Genomic DNA, 22,471 nt, shown 5'->3' on the forward strand with positions numbered 1-22,471 from the left:
GAGAAGTTAATTCTCCATGTCCAGAATAACTTTCCAGGTTTACAGCAGTATGACTTTCCCCTTCCTGCCTTGTCCCATTTCCCCTTGCACTCGTGTTTCTCCACGCGGAGGGGTGGCTGGCTTTGCCAGCAGAAAGTTGCAAGTCAGAAGCAGCTGACCACTCCAACGGAGCAGGGCCAGAAACAGGGTCGGGCAGGTGAGGCCCTTGCCCCAGGCGCAAAAAACCCTCGTCTTGTCGGGATCAATAATATTTAATGCAACAAGCAAATATATCAAAAATCACTGCGAACAATCCGTGCTGAGCAAAACAGTACAATTGTCAATAAAGATAAGGTCATGCCAACGGATTTCTCCTGTGGTCCCAGGCTCCAACTTGGCCTGTCTCTACACTATTATCCGTCCTGTTATTAGGTAAAAGTTTTGTGTTTTGGCCATCGATTTTTTTTTGCTTTGATTTTGACTTTAAAAAAAATTAAATGTTGCATTTGAATATTATTTTACTCGATTCCTGAGTTGTTTGGGCACCGCTTTAAATTGGCTGCCGTACTCTTCTCGCCCTGCCCTGCCCCTGCCATTGAGTGGCTTCCCTGTGGCCCGCTGGAGGCCTCCATGCAGGGCAGGGTGGACAGATATGCAGAGGGGAGAAGGGCCTGGTCCTGGCGCTGGGGGGCCCGGGACGAGCTGCTGGTACTCTCTAGACCCCAGTTTGCTCCTCTCACGAGTGAGAGCTGGCCATGTCCTAAGCCACGTTTGTGTGGCTTCCCTCTTGTCAGAGTACTGGAGTCTGCCAGGACCGGCCCAGCCCTGGCTTCGCAGATGACCCCACTTGAGCTGGACGACTGTACCTCCTCTCCCTTCTCCTCGCCCGCTGTCCTGAGTTCCAGTCCCAGGAACTGTGGAAGGGACAGATGAGTCTCAAAGTCGTCCATCCAGACGAGTTTGGACATGTGTGTATTGCTGACCCAGAGCTTCAGTGGACTGAAAGGGTTTGGTGCTGGGGTCAGCTCAGTGGAGTGGTCAAGAAGGGGATGCTGGCTTTGGCCTGCCTGAGTGGCTGGCCCAGCTTGTCTCTTACCAGCCTGGACGGCTTGGGCCATCACTTAACCTCTGCCTGCCTCAGTTTACTCACTTATAAAATAAGGATGCTGCCTGCCCCCGTAGGATTACCCTAACATGTAAAAGAGGTAGATGTGTGGCTAGCTTAGCCTCGGGTCTGCAGGAGAGGAGTCTGGGGATGCCCTGCTTTTTAGGACTGCTCCTGGGAACAGCCAGCCTCAGTCTCCACCCCGCAATGATAGAGTGCTATCCCAACGAAGTCTGTTCCAGGCCCCCAGTTAAACCGCAGCAAGTGAGTGCCATTCAGGCCCGGAATGGCCACCTCCACAGACGGGACCTTCCCAGTCTCAGACCAGCAGGTTATCCCAAGCCCGGACCCGGATCCAGCCCCTATCGTTAGTGTTGTAGAAAGGCCCAAGGGAGGTGCCGCCGGGAGAGGTCACGACCCAGCATGCAAGCCAGAACTGTACCCCGGAGCTTGCTGGAACAGCCCACACCTGGCTCCTCTCTGCTCTTCTCATGTCGCTACCGCCTGCCCAGCAGTGCAAAGCAGGGAGGAAGAGGAAGGGATGTGACCCGTGGCTCCTCCTGTGTGTGTTCATCGACATGAAATCTCACCTCGAGTGAGCAAGCAGGCAAACAAACCCTCTTTGGCCAATGTATGGAATTGGACAGTCAATCACAAGGTATTTATTGACCAGTTACTCCGTGCACAGCTCACTCCCAGCACTGCAGGGCTGACCATTTACGGTGGAGCCCTCCCCCGGGTGCTGTCCCATCTCCCCTGTGCCATCTGAGCAGCTCAGAGGCGCGGGTCCCCGGGCAGACTGACAGCAGGAGAAAGCGATGGGCCGGCCTCTCGAGGCCGTTATTCTGTGTGCTTGGATACGGAGACACGTTCCATAGGCAGAGCACTTCGCCTCGCACCCCAAGTGACCCTCTGCACCCCCCGCAGAGCCGGTGTCAGCACACCAGCTCCATATTCCGGGTCTCAGGTCACTGCCGGGGGGACAGGGTGGCAGGGCTGGGTCCCTGCTCGCCACCTAGACCGCTCTAGCCTCTCCACCCACCACGCTGTAGCCACCCCACCTTCCGAGGGAGAGGGAGGCTTCTCGGGTTCTCTTTTTCTTTTTAATTTGTTATTTGTGTAGACTTTAATTTGTAGAGCAGTTTTAGGCTTACAGAAAAACCATGCAGAGCACAGGGTTCCCACGTACCCTGCCCCTCCCTGCACACAGGTTCCCCAACCGTCAGCATAGGGTGCTCCGTGCATTCCAACTGATAACTAATATCGACTCATTGTCACCGTCTCAAGTCCAGAGCTGGGCTTCATGTGTCATTCATCGTGTGGGTTTTGACGAACACGTGGCGTCATGCATCCGCCATTACAGTATTATACCTCATTTTTATTTTCAGGGATGAGGTCAAAAACAGCTTTCGGGTATAGAAAATGAGAGTCGGTAGAACGTTATCACCAATTCCCTGTTCAGGTCGGCTCCAGAAAGTCAGTGTTAAGACAGCTTTGAAAAGACTCAGGAACTTCAGGCAGAGAAAGTGTTGGTCCCAAGGCCCCCACCAGGCTGAGCTCCACACTGGCCTTGGCAGAGACTCTGCCTGTGGCCATCCAGTGTGGTGACCCCAAAACAAGAGAAAGAAGACGCTGGCTGGCAGGGGCTCAGTCGGTGAAGGAGAAGTCCTCCGATGCGCGAGAGGGAGGCTCTGCGCACCTGTGACAGATTCGTCCCTTCTGACTCACGGATGAGCAAGCCTCGGGCCAGGGCTGCCCTGTGAGGCCTGCCCCAGTCCCCCGGGGACTTGACACTTGAAGAAGTGAGCACCCTCCTCATGGCCTCATGGCAGCTCCAGGCCAGACTGCAGGCCCCAACCCTGTGTCTGCCCCGTGCAAGCCAGGTGACTCTGGACATTGTCAAGCAGCCTTGGGGGTCAGTTGCCTCATCTGTAAAACAGAGGTGATGCTAATGTCATCTCAGGATATCTTGTGAAGGCGGGCCAGGTGACTCAAATCCTCCTGCAGGACCTGGCGCATCGAAGATGCTTGGTATTAAATAGTCACGCTTGTTACTTGAATTCCAGTGGCCCCTGGTCCAGTCAATGTTTAGGTTATTAATGTTGAAGGACGTGATTTGGGGGTTCAAAAGGCTCTTTCCCGCTGTGCACTGCAAGGGGCTCATCTGAGTGCAGAGGATGTCCCAGCAGCCAGCAAATGCGGGAGGACAAATGGAGCTAGCAGAATGCGAGGGGCCCCAAGTAGTGAAAGAGTCGAAGTCAGGGAGCCTGAGTTCAAGTCCACTGAGCAGCACATCAGTTACAGGGTCCTAGTGGCCTCTCAGTGTCCTCATCTGAGGCAGGGGGGATTAGGGCGGAGCTTCGGAAGCCAAGGGTGCACCCAGGACCCCTGGGGATCTTCGTGCTGATCCAGGCTGGGGCTGGGGTCTGCACTCTCCACAAGGGCCCAGCTGCGCCCTGACTGCTGGTCCACGAGCACACGCGTCTCAAGCAGGGGGCCCATAGCTGGGTCCTTTGCGCATCATTCTGCTCATCCCTCAGCCCAGTCCCTCTGCACAGGCGCCCTTGCTCTGCCGCCTCCTGGTCCCGAGCTCTCCTGTGGTCCTCCTCTAAGTTTTTGTAGAGTGCCTGCTCTGGGCCTGGACCTGCTGCTCCCAGGGGCTGGGTGACAATGCCCGGGCCGGTCCCTGCCTTCATGCGGCTTCGGGTCCAACCGTGGGGTCATCATGTCCACAGCTCATTTGGCCTGCTAGCTAGAGCACCCTTCGTCCCGTCTCTGCCCAGTGCCCGGCACAGCCTACAAGGAAGAGAGGGCAGTGGACTGCAGGGGATTTGTTCAGACGGAGTTTTCTTCCTGCCCACGCTCGTTAGGAAAGCTGACGTACACACGGTGTTCAGATCCATCACATTTAGTGCTAACTGTGTATTCTTTTCTAGTCGTTGCCATCTGGACACATACAAGGAACTTTTGAACAGGCCAATAAAGAAGAAAACAGAGAAAAAAACAGATATCCCAACATCCTTCCCAGTAAGATTTTAACCTTTTTTGCACTGTGGGTAGCATTTGGAGTAAAATCGACATTCCCTTGCAGCTCCCGGGGAATGGGCCTGTCCGGGCAGCATGGTGGTCCCAGGGTCCCAGGGCTCGGAGATGGGGGCCTGCACCCACACTGCTGCTTGACATTTGCACAGGGAATGTAGGCGTCCATCTCCCACGGGGGGCTCGGGCCACCTCTGTTGCGGTGGGTTCGGCCACCAAGCCTGTGCTCGATGTTGAGACCCGTGCTGCCCTGGGGCCAAGGGGAGTGCCACCTGCATGGGCTGGTGGGGGCCTCCTATGGGATCCAGTCCTGAGCCCCAATCTTGTGCTTCTGGTGGCCCTGGTCCTCTTCCTGTCTCAGACTCAGCACTCCTGGCCACCAGCAGCGGGTCTCCTGGACCAAGGACAGAAACGAAAGAATAAGAAATGCGTAGGGCTTTGGCAGATTTGTGGGAAGGCTTAGAAACCCCAACTGCTACAGGGAGCCTGGGGCTATGGTGTTCAGGCTCCAGGGAGGCCTTCGGGCCTGGTGGCTGACAGGTCTGTCCAGGGATGTAGCTGGATGGCTGTGCCCTGGGGGCAGCTTTTACAGCCTACCTTGGTGCCAGGACAAACCTAAAGCTCCTAGCTGTCTTTATAAAAGCTGGCCGAGGAGAATTTCGATACTCTTGGTGCAGCTGGACCCTCCTGTGGGCTTTGCTCATAGGGCTATCAGAATGGCAGCCAGGAAGGGTTTGAATCCTGAACTCCAGGTCTCGCCAGGTAAGCCCAGAGAGCCTCCCTTCTCAGACAGAGCCTCCGTGGGAGCAAGGAAACCAGCCTGTGCAGTGGGCTTCGTTGCGTGGGCTCCTGGTTGCATTTTTAGGATCAGAGGGAAGTCCATCTCTTCTGTGGGCAAGAGAAGCTGTGGTCCGCCCAGTTTGTGTGACCTCTGGACTCAGCACTTGGTAGAAATAATTCTGCCACACTTTGCAAACAGAGGATTTACATATCTTTTTTGCAAAGGCCCCTGTGAGGCTCTGATCCAACTAAAGCAAGAGAAATTAACCAAATAGTCTTTGGGCCAAATCGTATTTGTGTGGGCAGCCAAGGGAGCAGCAAGGAGATGGGTCAGGAGCTGTGTAGTTGTGCCACTGGGCAGGGAGGGAGCTTGGACCGAGGTTAGACTCTGGACAAGTAGTGGGGACAATTTGGGGGGATCAGGCGTGGGTTATGAGAGAAGGGAGGAGGCAAACCACTAGGCTTGAACAGCTCAAGCAAGAGGAGAACCATGGTGGTAGGCTTGGGATCTTTGGAATATTTTGTGTCAAATTAAAAATCAGGATATTTGGAAATTAGTATTATTATCTATTATTGGTTTAACTAATTAGCTTCACTTTTTAAAAAGATTTTTTATTTATTTGACAGAGACACAGCAAGAGAGGGAACATAAGCAGGGGGAGTGGGAGAGGGAGAAGCAGGCTCCCCGCAGAGCAGGGAGCCCGATGCGGGGCTCGATCCCAGGACCCCGGGACCATGACCTGAGCTGAAGGCAGACGCCTAATGACTGAGCCACCCAGGCACCCCACTAATTAGCTTCATTAATTAGTTTAATTTATGCATTGATCTGCTGAATGTATAGGTTGAGGATCGAGTCTGAACCACGCACTTTCCCAGGTTCCTGACCCCCATTTGTCTCTTACTTACTAAACCCCTATAGTTTTTAAAAGGTGACATTTACACTGATAATTAAAAGTATTTTTGGTGAGGCTCATGGGAGTGGAATTAATGGCCAGGTGTGGAAATTACCTGCACCCCATCCCCTCTTCGCAGAGGTGATGGCCCAGGGTGGGGTGCTGCCTCCCCCAGTAGCAGAGCCCACCCCCAGCACATTTTCTCCAAGCTCTGTTTTCCAGCTTGTGCTAAGGAGGGAAGTGGGCCTTTCCTGCAAGTATAAACGTGAGACAGGGCCAGTCCTGCCTCCCCCCACCCCCACTGGGTGAGGGTCCAGCCCCAGCGCTTTCCTGCCCGGGAGCACTATGCAGAGGAGGGCGGGCTGCTGGTAGTCACCAGGGGCCAGGGTGCTGTGCACGGATGGAAAGTGTTTCACATTAATGGGACACTGGGTCTATGGGGTGGCAGCGTGGAGGCACTTAGGATGTGCCCTGGAGATCACCGGCGGGAGTGGCATCTGACATCAGCCAGGCCCAGGCTGAGGGAGAGCCGTGTCTGATTCAATGAGGAGTTGGCCAGAGATGCCCCCGGGGCCGGCTAGGGACCCAGGACAGGAATGGGCTGGTTCGCCGGAGATGGTGCAGGGGGGTCTCAGGTCCACGAGGTCGGGTTGTGGAAAAGCTTCGATGGCCAGTTGGGAGAAAGCATCCTCTGCTCTGGAAAAACAGCAACAGCTGATAATTTCAGGAAATCATGTTTTGAAAGTGAAGTGTGACTTTCAGAATAAAAAGACAGGAAGCTCTTAGAAACTGCGAGATTCTAAATCTAACCAGAAGGCTATTTTTTGCCCTCTGCTTTCTATAGCTGTTCTCAAAGCGTAAATTGTTCCACGTTATTTTCAACTAGCTTTACGCATGTTCAGAGAGAGCTATTTCTGCTTTGGGGTTGTCGGCCCCTGAGCAGGAGGGTCTCACAAAGAAGTCCGCCTGGGTTGTATGTTTGGGGTTTGATACCCTGGCTGCCCCATATGGATCATGACTTTCCCTGAGAGCCTCACTGGCCCATCCTGCTAGCACAGGACAGACCTGGCCCGCGATGCAACATCCAGACCATGGGTAGCTGAGGCCAGCAGCACCTTCCAGGCCCGCGGGAGACAACAGCTACGATCGGGGTCCTTGCCCCAGATCCACACCACAACACATCCTTCCCAGTCAGTTCCAGTCCTGTGGGGACTAGGAGGGGATAAAACAGGACAAGGACACAGAATTTTTCCATAATTAATGCAGTAAGTACGTATGAAGCACTCACTCTCTACCAAGCTCTATTCCCAGCACAGCATGATTAACCCCAGGAGCAGCTGTGACCCTCGACCCAGGCCCTGGGCTGAATCTGGGCGTCCTCAATATTTCTGCTCCCCGGGGAAGTAAGAGTCCACCTCAGCGTGGAGACCCAGGTCCAGGGCCACAACATTTTTAAGGTCCCATGAAACCATCTCATCTCCTTTAAAATCAGAAAAATATATATACATAATCCAGTTGGGATTACATTAAGCTTTATTAGCTAGTAACACAGTCATAAAATAAAATGTTTCATCTTTTTTTTCTTCATTTTTTTTTAATGGAGGATGTGGCCTCCTTCATAGGCAGGAGGGACAAGGACCCACTGAAATCACAATGGGGCCCTGGTTGAAACCTCCCTGATGTGTGTGTATACACACACCCCACAAACACACATACACACCATACATTCCCACAGAGAAAACACACACCACACGCCCACACAGACCTCTCCGTGGTCAGCCCTCCCACTCTGGAGACTGCTTGTACAACAAGCCAGAGTCTTCCAGGCAGGTGGCCCGCCGTGCTCAGCCCAGGTCTGTGTGAGTTCTGCCCACTTTCCATCCCTAGAGCCAACCTGAAGGATGAGGATCGGGGTGCAGAGTCTGCTTGTCCTTTCCCTGGAAAGCCTGGGAGAGTGGGCTCCTGTCCTTCCATCCAGGGCTATCCCAAGTACACCAACACTTGTTAATATTGGCACCCAGTTGGGGTTTCAGAGAATATGGTGATCTCACTGTCGGGTCCCAGCACCTGCTGTTGTTCGCTGTCTAGGGGAGATCCAGCCGCCCCCACTCCTGGACACTGAAATCCTTACGTCTGCTGTCATCCCACAGGTTTTCCTGAGCACCTGGTTGGGGTCTGAGCACTGTCCTCAGTGCTGAGACGCAGTATTCAATGAAACAGATGCATTCCCACCCTCATGTCACCCTCATGACATGCAGGGTCTCCTGACACCTCCTCCATCCCTGTGACCTCGGTGGGAGGTCCGCTCATGTCCTTTGTAGTGTTTAACGCTCTAGATGGAAGATATGTACAGCGGGCGTGATTTCCTTATCCTGATACCATGTTCTGTTGTTTCTTTGTTAAACAGATGATCATTCCAGGGTGATTTTGAGCCAAGTGGATGGAAGCCCCTGTTCAGACTACGTCAATGCTTCCTACATAGATGTAAGTCTGCTGTTTTCCTGTCCCTCCGCCCGGCATGATGCCCATGCCTGGACCATTTGGGGGCTCAGTGTGAATCATGACTTTTCTCTGCGGCGGGGCGGGCAGGAATATAAATTATCACAACCTCCGTGGGCCTCATGGAAATACCCAGGCCTTTCGAATTAGCATCTGTCCGGGGACTCATTTTCAAGAAACGGAGAAGCACCCAGGATGTTTGTTACAGTGTTCTTTACGTTACTGACCAAATAGGATAGGAGGGACCGGTTAGACAAATTTACGGTAAAACCATATTCAATAAATTAAGAATCCACTTTAATTGAACCTTAATAGATCATTTAATATAAATTATAAAATTATCATAAAAATGGAATGTAGAGGAGAATTTGTATATATTAGCCAGTTAAGAAAACTAAATGTGTGTCTGCTTGTCTGTATGTGTGTATGTGTTTGTGTGGGCCTGGGCAAGTATTGACAAAAAAGTCTACAGATGGACAAACAAAAGTAGCACTCTTTCTGAAATTGCTAGTGAGTTTTCTCTGTATTTCTGTGTTTTCCAAGATTTTCATGATTACTGTGTTAACTTTCCAAACAACAACAAAATCCTTCAGGAGAGGTAATTATGAAACACTACAAATCTGATTTTACTGTTCTAGGGTTACAAAGAGAAGAATAAATTCATCGCAGCTCAAGGTAAGCTTTTTATTGTTACTTTGAGAACATGACTCGGGTAAAATGACGTGGATGGCGACCGTGTCCTCATCTGATAGTGGGAATGCGGGGGCTTCATTTCGGCTTCTACTACGTGGGCAGTGCTGGGTCTCTGGTGCCTGAATGCAGTCTGTCCCCCCTGTCCCTGCGCTCACGGCATGCAGGGCTGTCTCGAATCTCACAGAGCCTTGCGACTCGAGGCGGCGCTCCGCTGACCCGGAAGGCCCGCGCGTCCTGGGAGCTGGGCAGAAATGCTGTATTACAGTCTGCGTCTTTGAAAGCATCCTGAGGTCGTTCTGTGCATCCGTGTGCGAAGCACATAAAGCTCATTCTCTGAACCGAGCTTCGAAAGCGCAGACGTGTTAGAGCCCTTGGGTGCGTTGGCCCTCCCGTGGTCAGGACAGACAGATGAGCAGGGCGGGTGTGGTCATTTTGGTCACTGTGTCATCACAGACACGTTGGATGTGCATCCGCACAATGTGTAGGTGTAGACAGACAGACACGTTTTTTCCACACCCGTGTGAGTCAGAGACAGGGCGCCCAGCAGGGCGGTGGTGACCGTGGCCGAGTGCTGCTTGTTACTGTAGACAGCCTTGCGTTTCTCTCAGCTGGCTGAGCTCTGTGTGGCTCCCACGTGGTGGTTTTTTTCGGGGCGGTGGGGGAGGGGAGTGAGTAGCTTTTCAGATCAAGGCCATGCCCATGAGGATGCCTCAGCTCTGGAAGCATGCCCTCAACCTTGCTCACAATCCACTTTGTATGTGTGAGTGCTTCCGATCTGTCGTACCACCCCTCCACCCCGGGGGCTGGTGCAGGTGGGGATGCGGGGCCGGCAGCAGGTATCCTGGACTTCCTCCCTTTTAGGCAAGAGTCTTTCAGACAGCAGGTCCCGAAAGTCAGTGTACATCAGCATCAGTTGAGGACTTACTAATTGAGGGCCCAGAGGACAACAGTGTCGGAAAACCCGGCAGACATTAGCTGACACAGAGAGAGGTGTCTCTCTCTCTCTCTCTCTCTCTCCCCTAAGCAGGGGAGACAGCCCAGGGCTGCGAGGGCAGCTCCAGGGAGAGGGGCCTCTTATCTTCCTGCTACACCGTCCCGTGGCGGGTCAGTCTCTTCCTCAGGGTCACAAAATGGCTGCTGCATCTCTGGGCACTGTGTCTGGATTCAGGCAGGAAGGAGGGCAAAAGGCAGAGGGCTTTCTTCTGGGGACGCTTTCTCTCTGGTTCAGCACGCTCCCCAGGAACATTAGCCCACACCTCCCTGGATGGCACTGAATCACCACCAGCTGCAGGGGCAGCTGAGAGATGAGGGGAGGGGCTTAGACATGGAGGGTGAGTCGGCCAGCCTGCAGTCTGTCTCTCTCACACAGACACTTGTGCAGTTCCAGAGTGGGCTCTGGTCTCCGGAGGCTCAACGAGCCCTTGAGTGGGCGCACACCACTCTGACACGCAGGCTGACCCAAGCCTCACTGAATACCCCTTACTGCCTGTGAATGGGGTCACCCCCTGGGCGCCACTGTGTCACTCCCCAAGGACTTTGCAGCCCCAGCGGAGGAGTGGGTGTGGCTGAGGTGGGACAGGGCGGGGAAGCCGCAGACCTCAGGGTCAGCTGAGCAGCCCTTTCGTGCCTCCGAGCACCTGGGCCGCGGCGGCCTTCCCGGGGCCCCAGGGCCGGGGTGACCAGGGCTGGGACCCACGGTGACCCTGTTCAGGTCTGGTTTTGGGATCATCCTCTGCCTACAGGCCCCAAACAGGAAACGGTGAATGACTTCTGGAGAATGATCTGGGAACAGAAGTCTGCCACCATCGTCATGTTGACGAACCTAAAAGAAAGGAAAGAGGTGAGCCCAGCCTTCTGACTCACAGAGGACTCTCTTGTAGCTTCTGGTACTTCGCTGGGGGGCATGCTCACCACATCCTTTTCCTATTCCTCTCCCTTATCGCCGCAGAAGAAGAGGAAAAAAAAAAAAAACCCACCAGTGGCTCACAGCATTTTTATCTTGAAATAAATATGCTGTGTTCCAAGCATTTCACTGCTCTAGACCATGATGCAAAAATGTCGTGGAGCTAATTCTGTCTTCAGCCAAGGGTCCCCGGCCTGCCGACGGCGCTCACACCTTGGCGGGAGCCGTAGACCTCAGAACTGAGGCTCAGCGTGTTGGGCATGTAATATGGTGGGCCTCAGACTAGAATTAAAAATGGATTTCCTGCTTCTTACCCAGACTAGAGAAACACATTAGAAAAACAAGGAATAGGCTAGAAGGAGACTTGCTAGGGATGGGGAGACTGTGTTCTAGCATGTTCCAGCCTGGGGCCAGAACAAGGCGGTGGCAAGCAGGTGGAGAGGAAGGGCCAGCGTGCTGGGAGACCTCTGTCCTCCTAGTCCCTGCGTCCAGCACGGTGCTGGTCCCCACCCCAGCCCTGCCGTCACGCACCGGCCTGGGACCCAGGCAGCTGGGCTCGGGCTCAGGGGAAGGGTTGCCATTTGAGACGGAAGTAGTGGGCCTGACTGGGGGAGCTCAGCTGGGGGTCGAGGCGGACACTGGCCTGCAGGCAGGGCAGGCAGGGAAGAGCCCCCTCCCAGTGCCACCTTCACTAATTTGTTTCATGCGTGCCAAACTGCACAGGAAAAAGCCTCCAGTCACCATTTCCTGTTGGGTAAGATGGGGTTTTTGTTTTGTTTCCAACGGGGGCTGGAACAGGGCTGGAGAGGGCCACCCTTCCCATGGGGTGAATCTTGCCCTGTGGATGGAAAGAGTGACAGGAGACGGGAATTCGAGGCAGGAACCCTGAACCCTTCCCACGCTCCGAGCAGATGCCCTGGCAGGACCTGGCCCCCAAAGAGGAGGCGGATGCTGCCCTGGAAGCCCCGGTGTCCCCTGGGACCAGCGCCCCCCCTGCTGCCACTTGTGCGGGGGTGGGGGTAGAGGGGGCTTCTTTACAAACAGGAGACCCAGTGAGACCAGCACAGGGCAGTGGGTCTCAGAGAACGCCATTTCCCCTAGCAGGTATCCTGTTGCCATGTCACTGGACATTGTTTCTCTGATCTGTCTCTGAAGCCTCCTACTGGATTTTTCCATTTCTGTGACTCAGAGCTGGCCTGCTTCTGTATCTTGATTTTTCACCATTTTAGATGAGATCATTTCTCAATAGAGTTCCTTTTTCTTAATTGCTTACACTTCTCTTGTCGTCTCCCTGGCTTCAACATTCTGGCTAAACGTTGTGAAATGCAGTTGCCTCAACATCTCATGATCTGACTGGAGGGAGGGGACCGCAGCCGTGGCGGGACAGGAGGCGGAAGGCGGAGAGGCATCCACAGGCACAGCCCTGCGGGGGGCCCTAGAACCAGCCCTAGGGCCCAAGCAGGGGCCTTTCAAGGGGAGCATCTCAGGGGTCCTGGAGGGTCCCCAGGAGGCCAGGAATGGCCCAACCCAGCACCTTTGAGCATTTGATTCTCCTCAGGGTGTTTCAGAGATGTCCTGGAGGAGGGAGGGTACGTTGTCCCGTTAGGAAGGCATCCTAAGGCAAATGCTGGGTGGTCCTCACACACTCCTGTGCCCTGTGCTCACGGAGGCCTCTTTCCCCTTAGGCTGCAGGTGCACCGTCCCCACGTGTTGCCACTGGTAGCTCAGAGGGAGGGCAGGTAAAGAGATGGGTCTCTGTGTAGCAATGCGGCCGTCCCCTGCAGATCCCCACATCAGCCTCGTCCTAGGTGGAGAGCAGTGGGGAGCTGACCACTCTTCAACATTGGACCAGCCAGCTTTGTCCTGAGCAAGGAAAAGACATCCAGGTCCAGCGGGAAGTGTTTGGGAAACACACTGTTCTCTGTGCGAGCCTCACTCACCCTTGGTGTCCAAATCAGAATGGGGCCTGGGTATAAACTCAGGGCTGCCCCCCATGAGTTGTGTGGCTCCGCTTTCTCAGCCCTCTCCCAGCTCCAGGAACTGTCTGAGGGAACCCGGTATGTGCCCATGGTGGGGCCGGGGGCACTGATGTGCCCAACAAAGCACCCCCAGACCTAGCTATCTCTGTGCAACCATCCCATGTAGGAGAAGTGCTCCCAGTATTGGCCGGACCAGGGATGCTGGACCTATGGAAACATCCGTGTGTGCGTGGAGGACTGCGTGGTTCTGGTAGATTACACCATCCGGAAATTCTGCATACAGTCCGTAAGCATTTTCAGTTATTGGCTTTCTGGAAAGGTGATCCTCCAAGAGAGCAGTGTGAAGAGTAAATATACATCTGATTTTTTTCATATGAAAAGCTTCGTCCCTCCCTCCCCCGTGCTATACTATAGCAACTCTCTCTGAGAGGGGACTGTGGAGGACCAAGAGCCAGGCAGGGATGGGTTCGGGCTTAGTGGACTGAAGATGTGAATTTACAGAGGAAGAGACGGGTGCACAGGAGTCTGCAGACAGCTCTGGATGCTCCCGGGCCCTCCTCACCATTTTTGGGTGGAGGAAGTTGAGTCACTTGTAGGAAGGGGCCCCGGAGTGGGGGTTCTCCCCCAGTGGCATGATGTCATTTCACACACCGAAGTGGTGAGGTGGGATTTTTTAACAGTCTCAAAATATTTCTGTAACCTCCTCAGTATTTGTCATACTTATTTCCTGCTTGTCCCCGCCCCGTCCCTGCCTAAAAGAATGCAAGGTATTCTTCAGTATGGATGCCTGTGTACAAAGCGGATGAAATAGAGATTTAAGAAATACTAAAAAAAAATGGGAAAAACAGAAAGTCCTGGTATCAGGAATCAGAGGTAGAGGGGTTGACGTCGTTAGCTGTGAAACCGGGAGTCTGTAGAAGCCGCAGCAAAGAAGGGAAGAGGATGAGCTTTATCATTTTTCCTGTCCCCTGCTTGTGTCTCGCAGTCACACCCACACGCACACGTGCACCTGCATAGACCCTACCTAGCCTTCCGTGATCTGGGGCAGAGAGCCGCGCTCATGGGCCGCGGGTGGGCCCGCCAGCCACATCATCTTTTCCCTCAAAACTGAGACACTCTGGGGAGTGGAAGGGCATGCTGCTGGTAATTACACAGGCATGAAGTGGGGCTGTCAGGCCGACTGGACGTGGCCGCCCTGCTCACCTGTGGGGTTCGTGAGCCCGAGGGCCAGCTTCGGGGAGGTGTCTGGCTGCCCTGGGCCTGGATGGCGGGTGTGTAGGGGGCGGGGAGTGAGCATCCTCAGAAAGTGATGTTCGGGGAGAGGGGAGGCGCCGTGCCCCAACTCGTGTCTCTGCCTGTCCCCCGCAGCAGCTCCCCGATGGCTGCAAAGCCCCACGGCTCATCTCCCAGCTGCACTTCACCAGCTGGCCGGACTTCGGGGTGCCTTTCACCCCCATCGGGATGCTGAAGTTCCTGAAGAAAGTGAAGGCCCTCAACCCTGCCCACGCCGGGCCCATAGTGGTCCACTGTAGGTATGTCCGGGTGGGGCCGTGGGGCAGGGCCCCCCGAGGACTGGGCCATCGTGGGGGATGACACGTGGGCCGGTATCGGGGTGGGCGGAAGGACAGGCGGGGAGAAGTGAAAGCACCCCCTGCCCACTGGGAACACAAGTGACACCTCAGAGACTCCCTCGGGGTGAGAGCCGGAGGGACATGCAGCCCACTCTGTGAGAGCAGAACCCTTTCTTCAATGGCATCTGAAGGGCAAGCCCAGTATCTAAAACAGACAAAAGCCAAGAGGGCATGTAGATAGAGCTAGTGGGGCTCTGGGTACATTCTCTTGACCTGCCCTCCGCCACTCCCGGAGACCCCCAAGTCACCTCTGAGGATAGAGCTGGAAACCACACTTCTATGGGGAGCCCCCAGTCTTGATACAAGAGTGCACGGGGCTCAGAGGGGCTGGGGGCCATGGTTCAGGCACAGTGATTAGGGGCCAGGAGCCGCCGTCCAGGGCCGGGCGTCCTGAAGGCCTGGGTCTGTGGTCCAGGCTGCCCCTTCTCCTCCCAGCTGCGTTCTCCTCCTCTGCATTGGGAGGGACAAGCCTGGAGGGGTCTGGGACTCGTCCCTGGGGTTGAGCTTTGCACAAAACTAAGTACTACAGCGGCGTAAGCTGTCAGCACTGTGATTATTCCTTGCGTTGTGGAAAAGCAGCTTCCGAAAGTGAGCACCCCGAACAAGTGCCCTCTGTCTTTGCGTACCTCGGTGTCCCATGGTTGTTTTCACACTGAGCTTTCATTTCCTCTAGAGCTCATGGAGCCTTAGAGGAGGGCCCAAATTATCCCCCTCTGTGGCTTATATCTCCATGCCCAGTTTGGCTTCTGGTGCAGAAGGTCATGTCCGAGAAGAGGCCTTGGACTTGCAGTTGGTTGACTGGCTTGTGCCCATTCTGTTTTTGAAGACAAGGGCGGAAAGATGAGGAGTTGTCGGTTGCCACACTCCCCATCCTACCGGTGGGTGCTCGGTTGGAACCTGACGACAGTTCAGGGGCCAGAGGGGAGGCCCTTGTCATCCTGGCCAGGGATGGAGTCCTGGACCTGCCCCTTGGGAGCTGATCAACTGGGCATTAAGTGAGGTGGCATCTGTAGGATTGCTGGGGCCGGCTGGACAAGCTCCTCCCAGCAACTGTACTGGGGCGCGGAGCAGTGCAGGCCGGTCCTGCTCGGCCCCAGCTGGGGGGTCTTGTCGGCCTCTCCTGTTCTTGCCTAGCTTCCTGGAAGCCAGAGTCTCCGTGTTGCTTCTTGCAAACACCTGTGTGCTGGATTCAGAGCATCTGGATCACTGTGTACCTGTGCCCTCTGCCCCCTGTCCCTTTTGTCCTTTGGCAGTGCCAGGATACTGCCAACAAAGCTGTCTGCAATGGCCAAAAACACGCGTAGTCAGGCTGACAGCCCAGTGAGCAGGGCCCTCCCTCCGCGAGGTGGCGGCAGGCCTGGATGGAAAGGCTGGGGTCCCCTCACGGGGATTTCCGCGGGCCCATCAGAGATCCGGGGCCTGCTGCAGCGGAGACCCTGGGGACTTCGGTGGCCTGTCTTCAGAACCCAGAGTCCGATGCTCTCAGCTGGAGAAGTTGCGGCAGGAGGGGCCCTACAAGACTCTTCCGGCCGCTGCCTCTTCCCGATTCAGGCTTCTGGTGCTGACCGGCCGCTTAGCTCTGGATGGGGTGGGGCGGAGATAGTTATAGAAACAGCCTCTGTGTTTGGGTCAGGGGTGGCTGCAGGGGCGGGAGCAGGCTCGGTCCTGCTTTGTCCTGATTCCTCCAGATCTGTCGTGCATGGGAAACCTTAGGGAATGACCCCTGCCCCAGGGCAGGGGCCCAGGACAGGTGCATTTGTCATTTATCTTATTTTCATGCCAGGCCCCGCTCCGTGGCCATGAGTCTCTGCCTCTGCTGTTGAACATGCACTTGTCTCCCTGTGGCAGTGTTTTACTTCAGCACTGCTCTTGCCACTCCTGGACGCTCTGGCCTTCTTTTATGTTCCCTTTGGCCACCGGGGTTTTAATATCCGGGAAGTGGGAGGAGTAGTACCCTCCTTCTCAGACTTCCCAAAGCCCTTCTCCTCCCTGGTGCATCCTTCCTTCCCCTCCTGAGCTCAGGCCCCTGTGAGCCGCCCCGGCCGGTGTGGGCAGATGGGCGGTTCTGGGCACCCGCCTGATCATGGTCATGTGGTGACAGGAATTCCTGCCAAGAGCATGGGCCTGCCGGAAGCCAGCCAGGTGGGGGAGAAGGCTCATGCTGACTGGCAGCCCCCGCCCTGCCGAGACTCAGGGTGGAGTTGACTTCACGTCCCACCTCCAAGTTCATCATCACCTGAAGACAGCTCCTCAGCTCCAAGCTGTGTGCCCTGGGTTTTGGCTTCCTGGTTTCCATCCCTACTGACACACTCATCCTCAGCGTTTCACTCTTAATCACTTAAAAGGAACCGACATTCCCTGCCCAAGTCCTCTTAGGAACAGCATCCCCATGGAGGCCAGCGGAAGGACCTCCTGGCCTCAGCCTTTTCCTGGGGGGCCGGCGTGGTCCCTTTCCCAGCGGCGAAGCGGGCTCTCCCACATGCACCCCGGGCCAGGCGAGGGGTCCTGTAAGCGGCCTGGGGACCTTGATGGCCTTGCACTTGGTGATTTTGTGGCCTCCATCACATACGTATTGGGCGGGGTGTCTCACGTGGCTTTGCACCAGATGATAGTCTCTGATTCTGTACCTGTAAAGCACTAAGACTCCTCAAAGGGCCTCTCGTGTTTGACCTGCTTTTCCCCCTGAGATGACGGGATCCGCCCCGGAAGAGGGTCTTCCCTGCTGTCCTAGCTCTGTTTTGGAGACTAACTGGCAAGAGCAGGATCTCTCACCTAACCCCACAAAGAGGAAAGTAGGGGGACGTCACTCATTAAGTTGTGAGTCTTTTTGTCAAAGAGGTTACTTTCCTTTTGTCAAAGAGGCTGACGCTGCAGGGACTGGAGGGGGCAGCCCCGTTCTGATGAGAGAAGCTGCACACACGAGTCCGCGTCATGAGGGGCTTACTCGTTCAGCGAATGTTGGCCGAGCGCTACTGTGTACCCGCTCTGTCCTGGATGCTGGGGAACAAATATGCACGGCCCCACTGCCTGGTGGAGATCCACCTGGCACCTGGGACAGCAGGTGGTGGAGGGCGGGACCGAGGTCCCGGAGGTACTGTGGGGTGTGCGTTGGGAGGGCAGGAAACCCAAACCCAAGAATCCAGCCGGGCAGCTTCCTAGCCAGGAGACCAGTCAGTGGAGACCCTGGGGACCAGCTAGCTTGAGCCAGCGCCAGTGAGCTCCAGCTGGTGCCTCTCCTTCGGCTGACCTTGGCTCAAGAGCCAGCAGACCTAGCCTGGGAGCCTCCTTTTTATAAAGAACCTGGAAAAGCCATTTCAAGCGTGACATTTCAAAAAAATCCACTTGCACACGTGATCGCAAGATAGCATTTGGTAACAGAAGAAGATGACTCACACAACCTCACACAAGGCTAGTACAACAGATCTTTTTGATGAGCCTTTCAACAGTTTCCATAGTTATTAGAGAACAATCGGAGATAATTTCACTGAGATTATGGTGCCCTCTGGTGGCCTCACCGGAGATTTGCTCTTTATTAACGGAGGAAAGGCTGTTTTGAGGGATGGGTTGGACTCTCCCGGTGGAGGGGAGAGGGTGTCCTTCTGTCCTGGTGCACAGGTCAGCTCTGCAGTCCTGTCATTTACTTCGGGCGGGCGTGGGGTGCTGTGTGCCTCATGACGGGGCATCTTTCCTTTTCCTTGAAGTGCCGGCGTGGGCCGGACGGGCACCTTCGTAGTGATCGATGCCATGATGGACATGATGCACGCCGAGCAGAAGGTCGATGTCTTTGAGTTTGTGTCCAGAATTCGCAACCAGCGCCCTCAGATGGTTCAAACGGATGTGAGTAGTGCCTTCCCCGGGCCCCGCCCCTCACCCTGGTGTGAGCTGCGCAGAGCAAACCCAGACCCCTTTGCCACCCCCCAGACCACGTGACTGTCCCCCACACGGTGTGTGCACAAAGTGCCTGGCAGGGACGACGTGTGCCCAGTAATGCCGGCTGTCCTACTCTCCTTCCTTGACGCCATAAATGGTCATTATACACGGCTGTCAATCTGACTTTTGCCCCCACACCTCCTTCCCTGGGCAAAACATGGGGAAGAGCAAGGCCCGTGGAGCTGCTGCGCTCCGAGCGACCAGAGGCTGCGGGCACACGCGAGGGTGCTGGGTGCTCTGGGTCTCCTGCAGATGCAGTACACGTTCATCTACCAAGCCTTGCTGGAGCACTACCTCTACGGGGACACCGAGCTGGATGTGTCCTCCCTGGAAAAGCACCTGCAGACGCTGCATAGCACTGCCACCCACTTCGACAAGATCGGGCTGGAGGAGGAGTTCCGGGTGCGTGTGAACGGACTGTACGGGAAGACGGGTGGCTGGTTAAAGGAAGCCACTTTCGGTCACTGCCCCTCCGGATGGACCCCAGAAAAAGCAGGGTGGCTACCCCACCCGTGATGCAGGCGGAAGAATAATCAGGGACTTTGAGAGCTGAGCAGCAACCGCGTGGGGGAGTGTGTCATGCACATAGTTTTATTTTGGAAGATTCAGAAAATGTCTGGAGGTAGAGAAAGAGATTAACGGGTGCCCTTTACAGTGGTGCTGTTACAGGGTTGAGGGATTCGCTCAGGAGCGTCGGTGTTGTGACTGCATGATTATGTCTTTCTTGACTGCAGAAACTGACCAATGTCCGGATCATGAAGGAGAACATGAGGACGGGCAACCTGCCGGCGAATATGAAGAAGGCCAGGGTCATCCAGATCATCCCGTGTAAGGCAGCCCCACGGCCGCCCGGGGGAATTTAAACCCTCATAGCAGGATGGGATCGGGGTCGGCACCCTGTGAAAGTGTATGACGACCCACCTCTGCGAGCCAGGGCCCAAGGGCAGGACACCCTCTGGGCCTGGGGTTAAGGGCTCCTGGGGGCGATGGCGAGTGTTGGGAAGAGAACACCCACCTGTGAAGCAAGGACAGGTGACCCAGACAGTCCTGGGTGTCAGGCGGGCGGCTTGTGATATGAGACGTAGATGGCGGGAGAGGGAGGACTTCCTGGAAGTGGCGAGATTTGCTTTGGTCATGAGTCTGGGGCTGCCCAATTCCGGTCTCATCCAATCATCCCCTAAGTCTGTACATGGAGGAGGGACCCTGCTCCAGGCCTTAGGGAGGTGGGAAGCGGGCAGGGGTGCAGTCAGGACCCTAGACTGCTGAGGTCCCGGATAAGGGGGAGGACGGAGTGCTCACATTTGTTTGTTGAGGAGGGAAGAAAGGAACTCCACAGGGGTCAGAGGAACCACAGGAAAGGAAGGGAGAGGGTGCCGCCTTGAGGAGGTGGACCCCGGGCTCCTGACACGCATTAGTGGCCACCGAGCATCCAAGTGCGTGAGGGCTGGGTGAAGCCTGCCTCAGCCTCAGAGCCCGGTTTCTTGGCGACTGTGGCCGCCACCCCAGGCCGCCTGCCTGGCCACACTCCTCTCATTCCTGAAATGCGATACTTTTAATTCTCCTATCGTGGTATGAATTACCTCAATTCATGACAAATGGCAATGATAACTAGAATACTTTCAGAGCTTTCCTACCAAAACACAATTTTCTGGGCCAATTTAATTAACCTATTTTATAGAGTAAACCTTCCAGGGACTTGGCTTGAGGTAGCGATTTTATTAATAAGTTTTATACTTTGGAAGCTTGTAGCAATACATTGAAGTTTGCAAGGCAGGACTGGAGTGTGTCCTAACTGAAGGGACATCCTGCTTTGCAGATGACTTCAACCGGGTGATCCTTTCCATGAAAAGGGGTCAAGAATACACAGACTACATCAACGCCTCCTTTATAGATGTAAGTACAGTGGACCTGGACGTGCTTTGCGAAGATGCAGCCGGTTTCCTTCGCCTGTGATCACAGGGACTCTTAATTAACTCCTTTTCACAATCAGGAAGGAATCCTGAAATCCAAATCATTCCATTAGCAGAATTACTTGCATGAAAAAAAAAAAAAAAGAATAACGAATTTTGGGAATAGAGACCATAGGCGCACTGCTAAGTAATTGCTAGTTTCATTCTGTTTTTAAGACACAGCAATTTTTCTGTTATATCCCTAATACGCACTGGTCACCCATGGGTGCTTGCATGGCTCTCTGTCCCGCACTGTCTGCGACCCACTCCACGTGGACAACGTGGTTGTGTGTTCAGGTCACCAGGGGTCTCCACGCACAGTGGGGTTAGCTGAGGAACGGGTGGGGAAGGATGTGGCGGCTGAGTCTGCGTCAGAACTCCGCTTTGCAGATGAGAAAACTGTGCCAAAGGTCCCTTGGGCTGCGTGGAGGAACTGGACTTGAACCCATTTCCTCTTAAGTCCACACCCAGTCCACCACCGTGATGCTAACTGATCCACAACGCAGGAAGATGTGAGAGCAGAGGCAAGGGTGCTTTCGCAGGTGGCCGGGGGGAGCTTGGCTCTAGATACCCACTCAGAGAGGTGACCCCAGGTGCTGCAGGGGAGGTGATTCGGTTGCAGAGAGAGTGGGTGTCCTGACCCATCGCAGAGCGCACTTGTGCATGCCTGTCAGCTGGGGCTCGGCGCGGCCTGGGAAGCTGGAGAACGTTTTCCGTGCTTAGGCCCTGGGCTCTCCTAAAGCCCTGCGGCTGCGCAGGAACCAGCATGAGGGGAGGTCAGACTCTAACCCCTGTTCCCGGTTTGAAGGGCTACCGACAGAAGGACTATTTCATCGCCACCCAGGGGCCCCTGGCGCACACGGTGGAGGACTTCTGGAGGATGGTGTGGGAGTGGAAGTGCCACACGGTCGTAATGCTGACGGAGGTCCAGGAGAGAGAACAGGTCAGCAGTTCTCGTGGCCGGCCCGGGCCCTCGGGGGGCAGTGTGCACCCCTGGCAGCCCAGCCCGCCTGCAAGACCCTGGCGGTCCCCTGTGAATGGCCCACCCGCGGTCAGCTGCTGAGCCCAGGCCACAGTGGCTGGGGAGGGAGAGAGGATGGAAATGAAAAAAAGTTCCATTTGCTTAGCCCTGACCACCCACACTGGCTTTTGTTTTTAGCCGACATTTTATTTAACCAGCCTTGTAGGTCTACCATTTTGAATTTCCCACAAATGCAAATTTGATCAAAACCTGTGGAACAAAACATTTACTCACTTTCTTCAAGACATAAGGACGTGGGCATTGATATGTGCACCTTACGGATGCTGTCCTGGTTGAACTGAATGAATCAATGTTTTCCTGTCCCCAGAGATCCATCGAGGGCCTTTTTGTACTGTATTTATTTAACAACATAATAAGTACTCATGAGCCCACTCTCCAACTGAAAAACCAGACTTTTACCAGTAATGCACACCTATCTGAGTGCTCTCCCAAGATAGAACCACTACCCTGGATCTGTGTCTTGATTTCTTTGCTTTTTAAAAAACACATATTGAGATGTAATTCACATACCATTCCATCCATATTTTTAAAGGGTGCAAGTCAGCAATTTTTAGCATTTTTAGAGTTGTGAGATATCACCACTATTTAATTCCAGATAATTTCCATCACCCCTCTCCTGTTAAATCAAACGGGGCTCGGTTGTTCTCAAAAGAAACCCCATACCCATGAGTAGCCAGTCCCTATTCCTTCCTCATCTGCAACCACTAATCTACTTTCTGCCTCTATGGGTTTGCCTGTTCTAGATATTTCGTGTAAATGAGATCATGCAACATGTCTTTTGTGATTGAGTTCTTTTACTTAGCATTTTTTCAAGTTTTAACTGTGTTGTATCAAGCATAGGTTCTTTTTTTCTTGACAACTAGTATTCCATTGTATGGACATACCACATTTGTTTACCATTCATCCGTTGATGGATATTTGGGTTGTTTTCACTCTGGGGCTATTATGAATTATGTTGGAAACGTCCATGTTCGAGTTCTTATGTGGCTGTGTTTTCATTTCTCTTGGGTAGACACCTCGGGGCGGAATTGCTGGGCCACACCGTAACT

General features: G+C 54.4%; 1 protein-coding gene across 9 annotated transcripts in view; it reads left to right on the plus strand.

Moving 5' to 3' along the window:
- PTPRE (protein tyrosine phosphatase receptor type E) overlaps positions 1-22,471 on the plus strand; it is a 150,497-nt gene that overhangs the window by 117,271 nt on the left and 10,755 nt on the right. For 7 of the 9 annotated variants that reach the window (XM_054508465.2, XM_045879069.3, XM_054508467.2 and 4 more), the window contains 11 exons: positions 4,021-4,111; positions 8,204-8,280; positions 8,934-8,970; positions 10,731-10,828; positions 13,037-13,156; positions 14,239-14,402; positions 18,203-18,338; positions 18,684-18,833; positions 19,166-19,259; positions 20,248-20,324; positions 21,189-21,323. In XM_054508465.2, coding sequence (XP_054364440.1) covers positions 4,021-4,111; positions 8,204-8,280; positions 8,934-8,970; positions 10,731-10,828; positions 13,037-13,156; positions 14,239-14,402; positions 18,203-18,338; positions 18,684-18,833; positions 19,166-19,259; positions 20,248-20,324; positions 21,189-21,323 — 1,179 coding nt within the window. The remainder of the gene's footprint in view (positions 1-4,020; positions 4,112-8,203; positions 8,281-8,933; positions 8,971-10,730; positions 10,829-13,036; positions 13,157-14,238; positions 14,403-18,202; positions 18,339-18,683; positions 18,834-19,165; positions 19,260-20,247; positions 20,325-21,188; positions 21,324-22,471) is intronic. The other 2 variants (XM_064595462.1, XM_045879072.3) reach the window with 2 other exon arrangements.

The sequence above is a fragment of the Mirounga angustirostris genome, unplaced genomic scaffold, assembly GCF_029215605.1.
Source record: "Mirounga angustirostris isolate CCGP_5_RB_7025 unplaced genomic scaffold, mMirAng1.0.hap1 SCAF_6, whole genome shotgun sequence".
Taxonomy (NCBI): Eukaryota; Metazoa; Chordata; class Mammalia; order Carnivora; family Phocidae; genus Mirounga; species Mirounga angustirostris.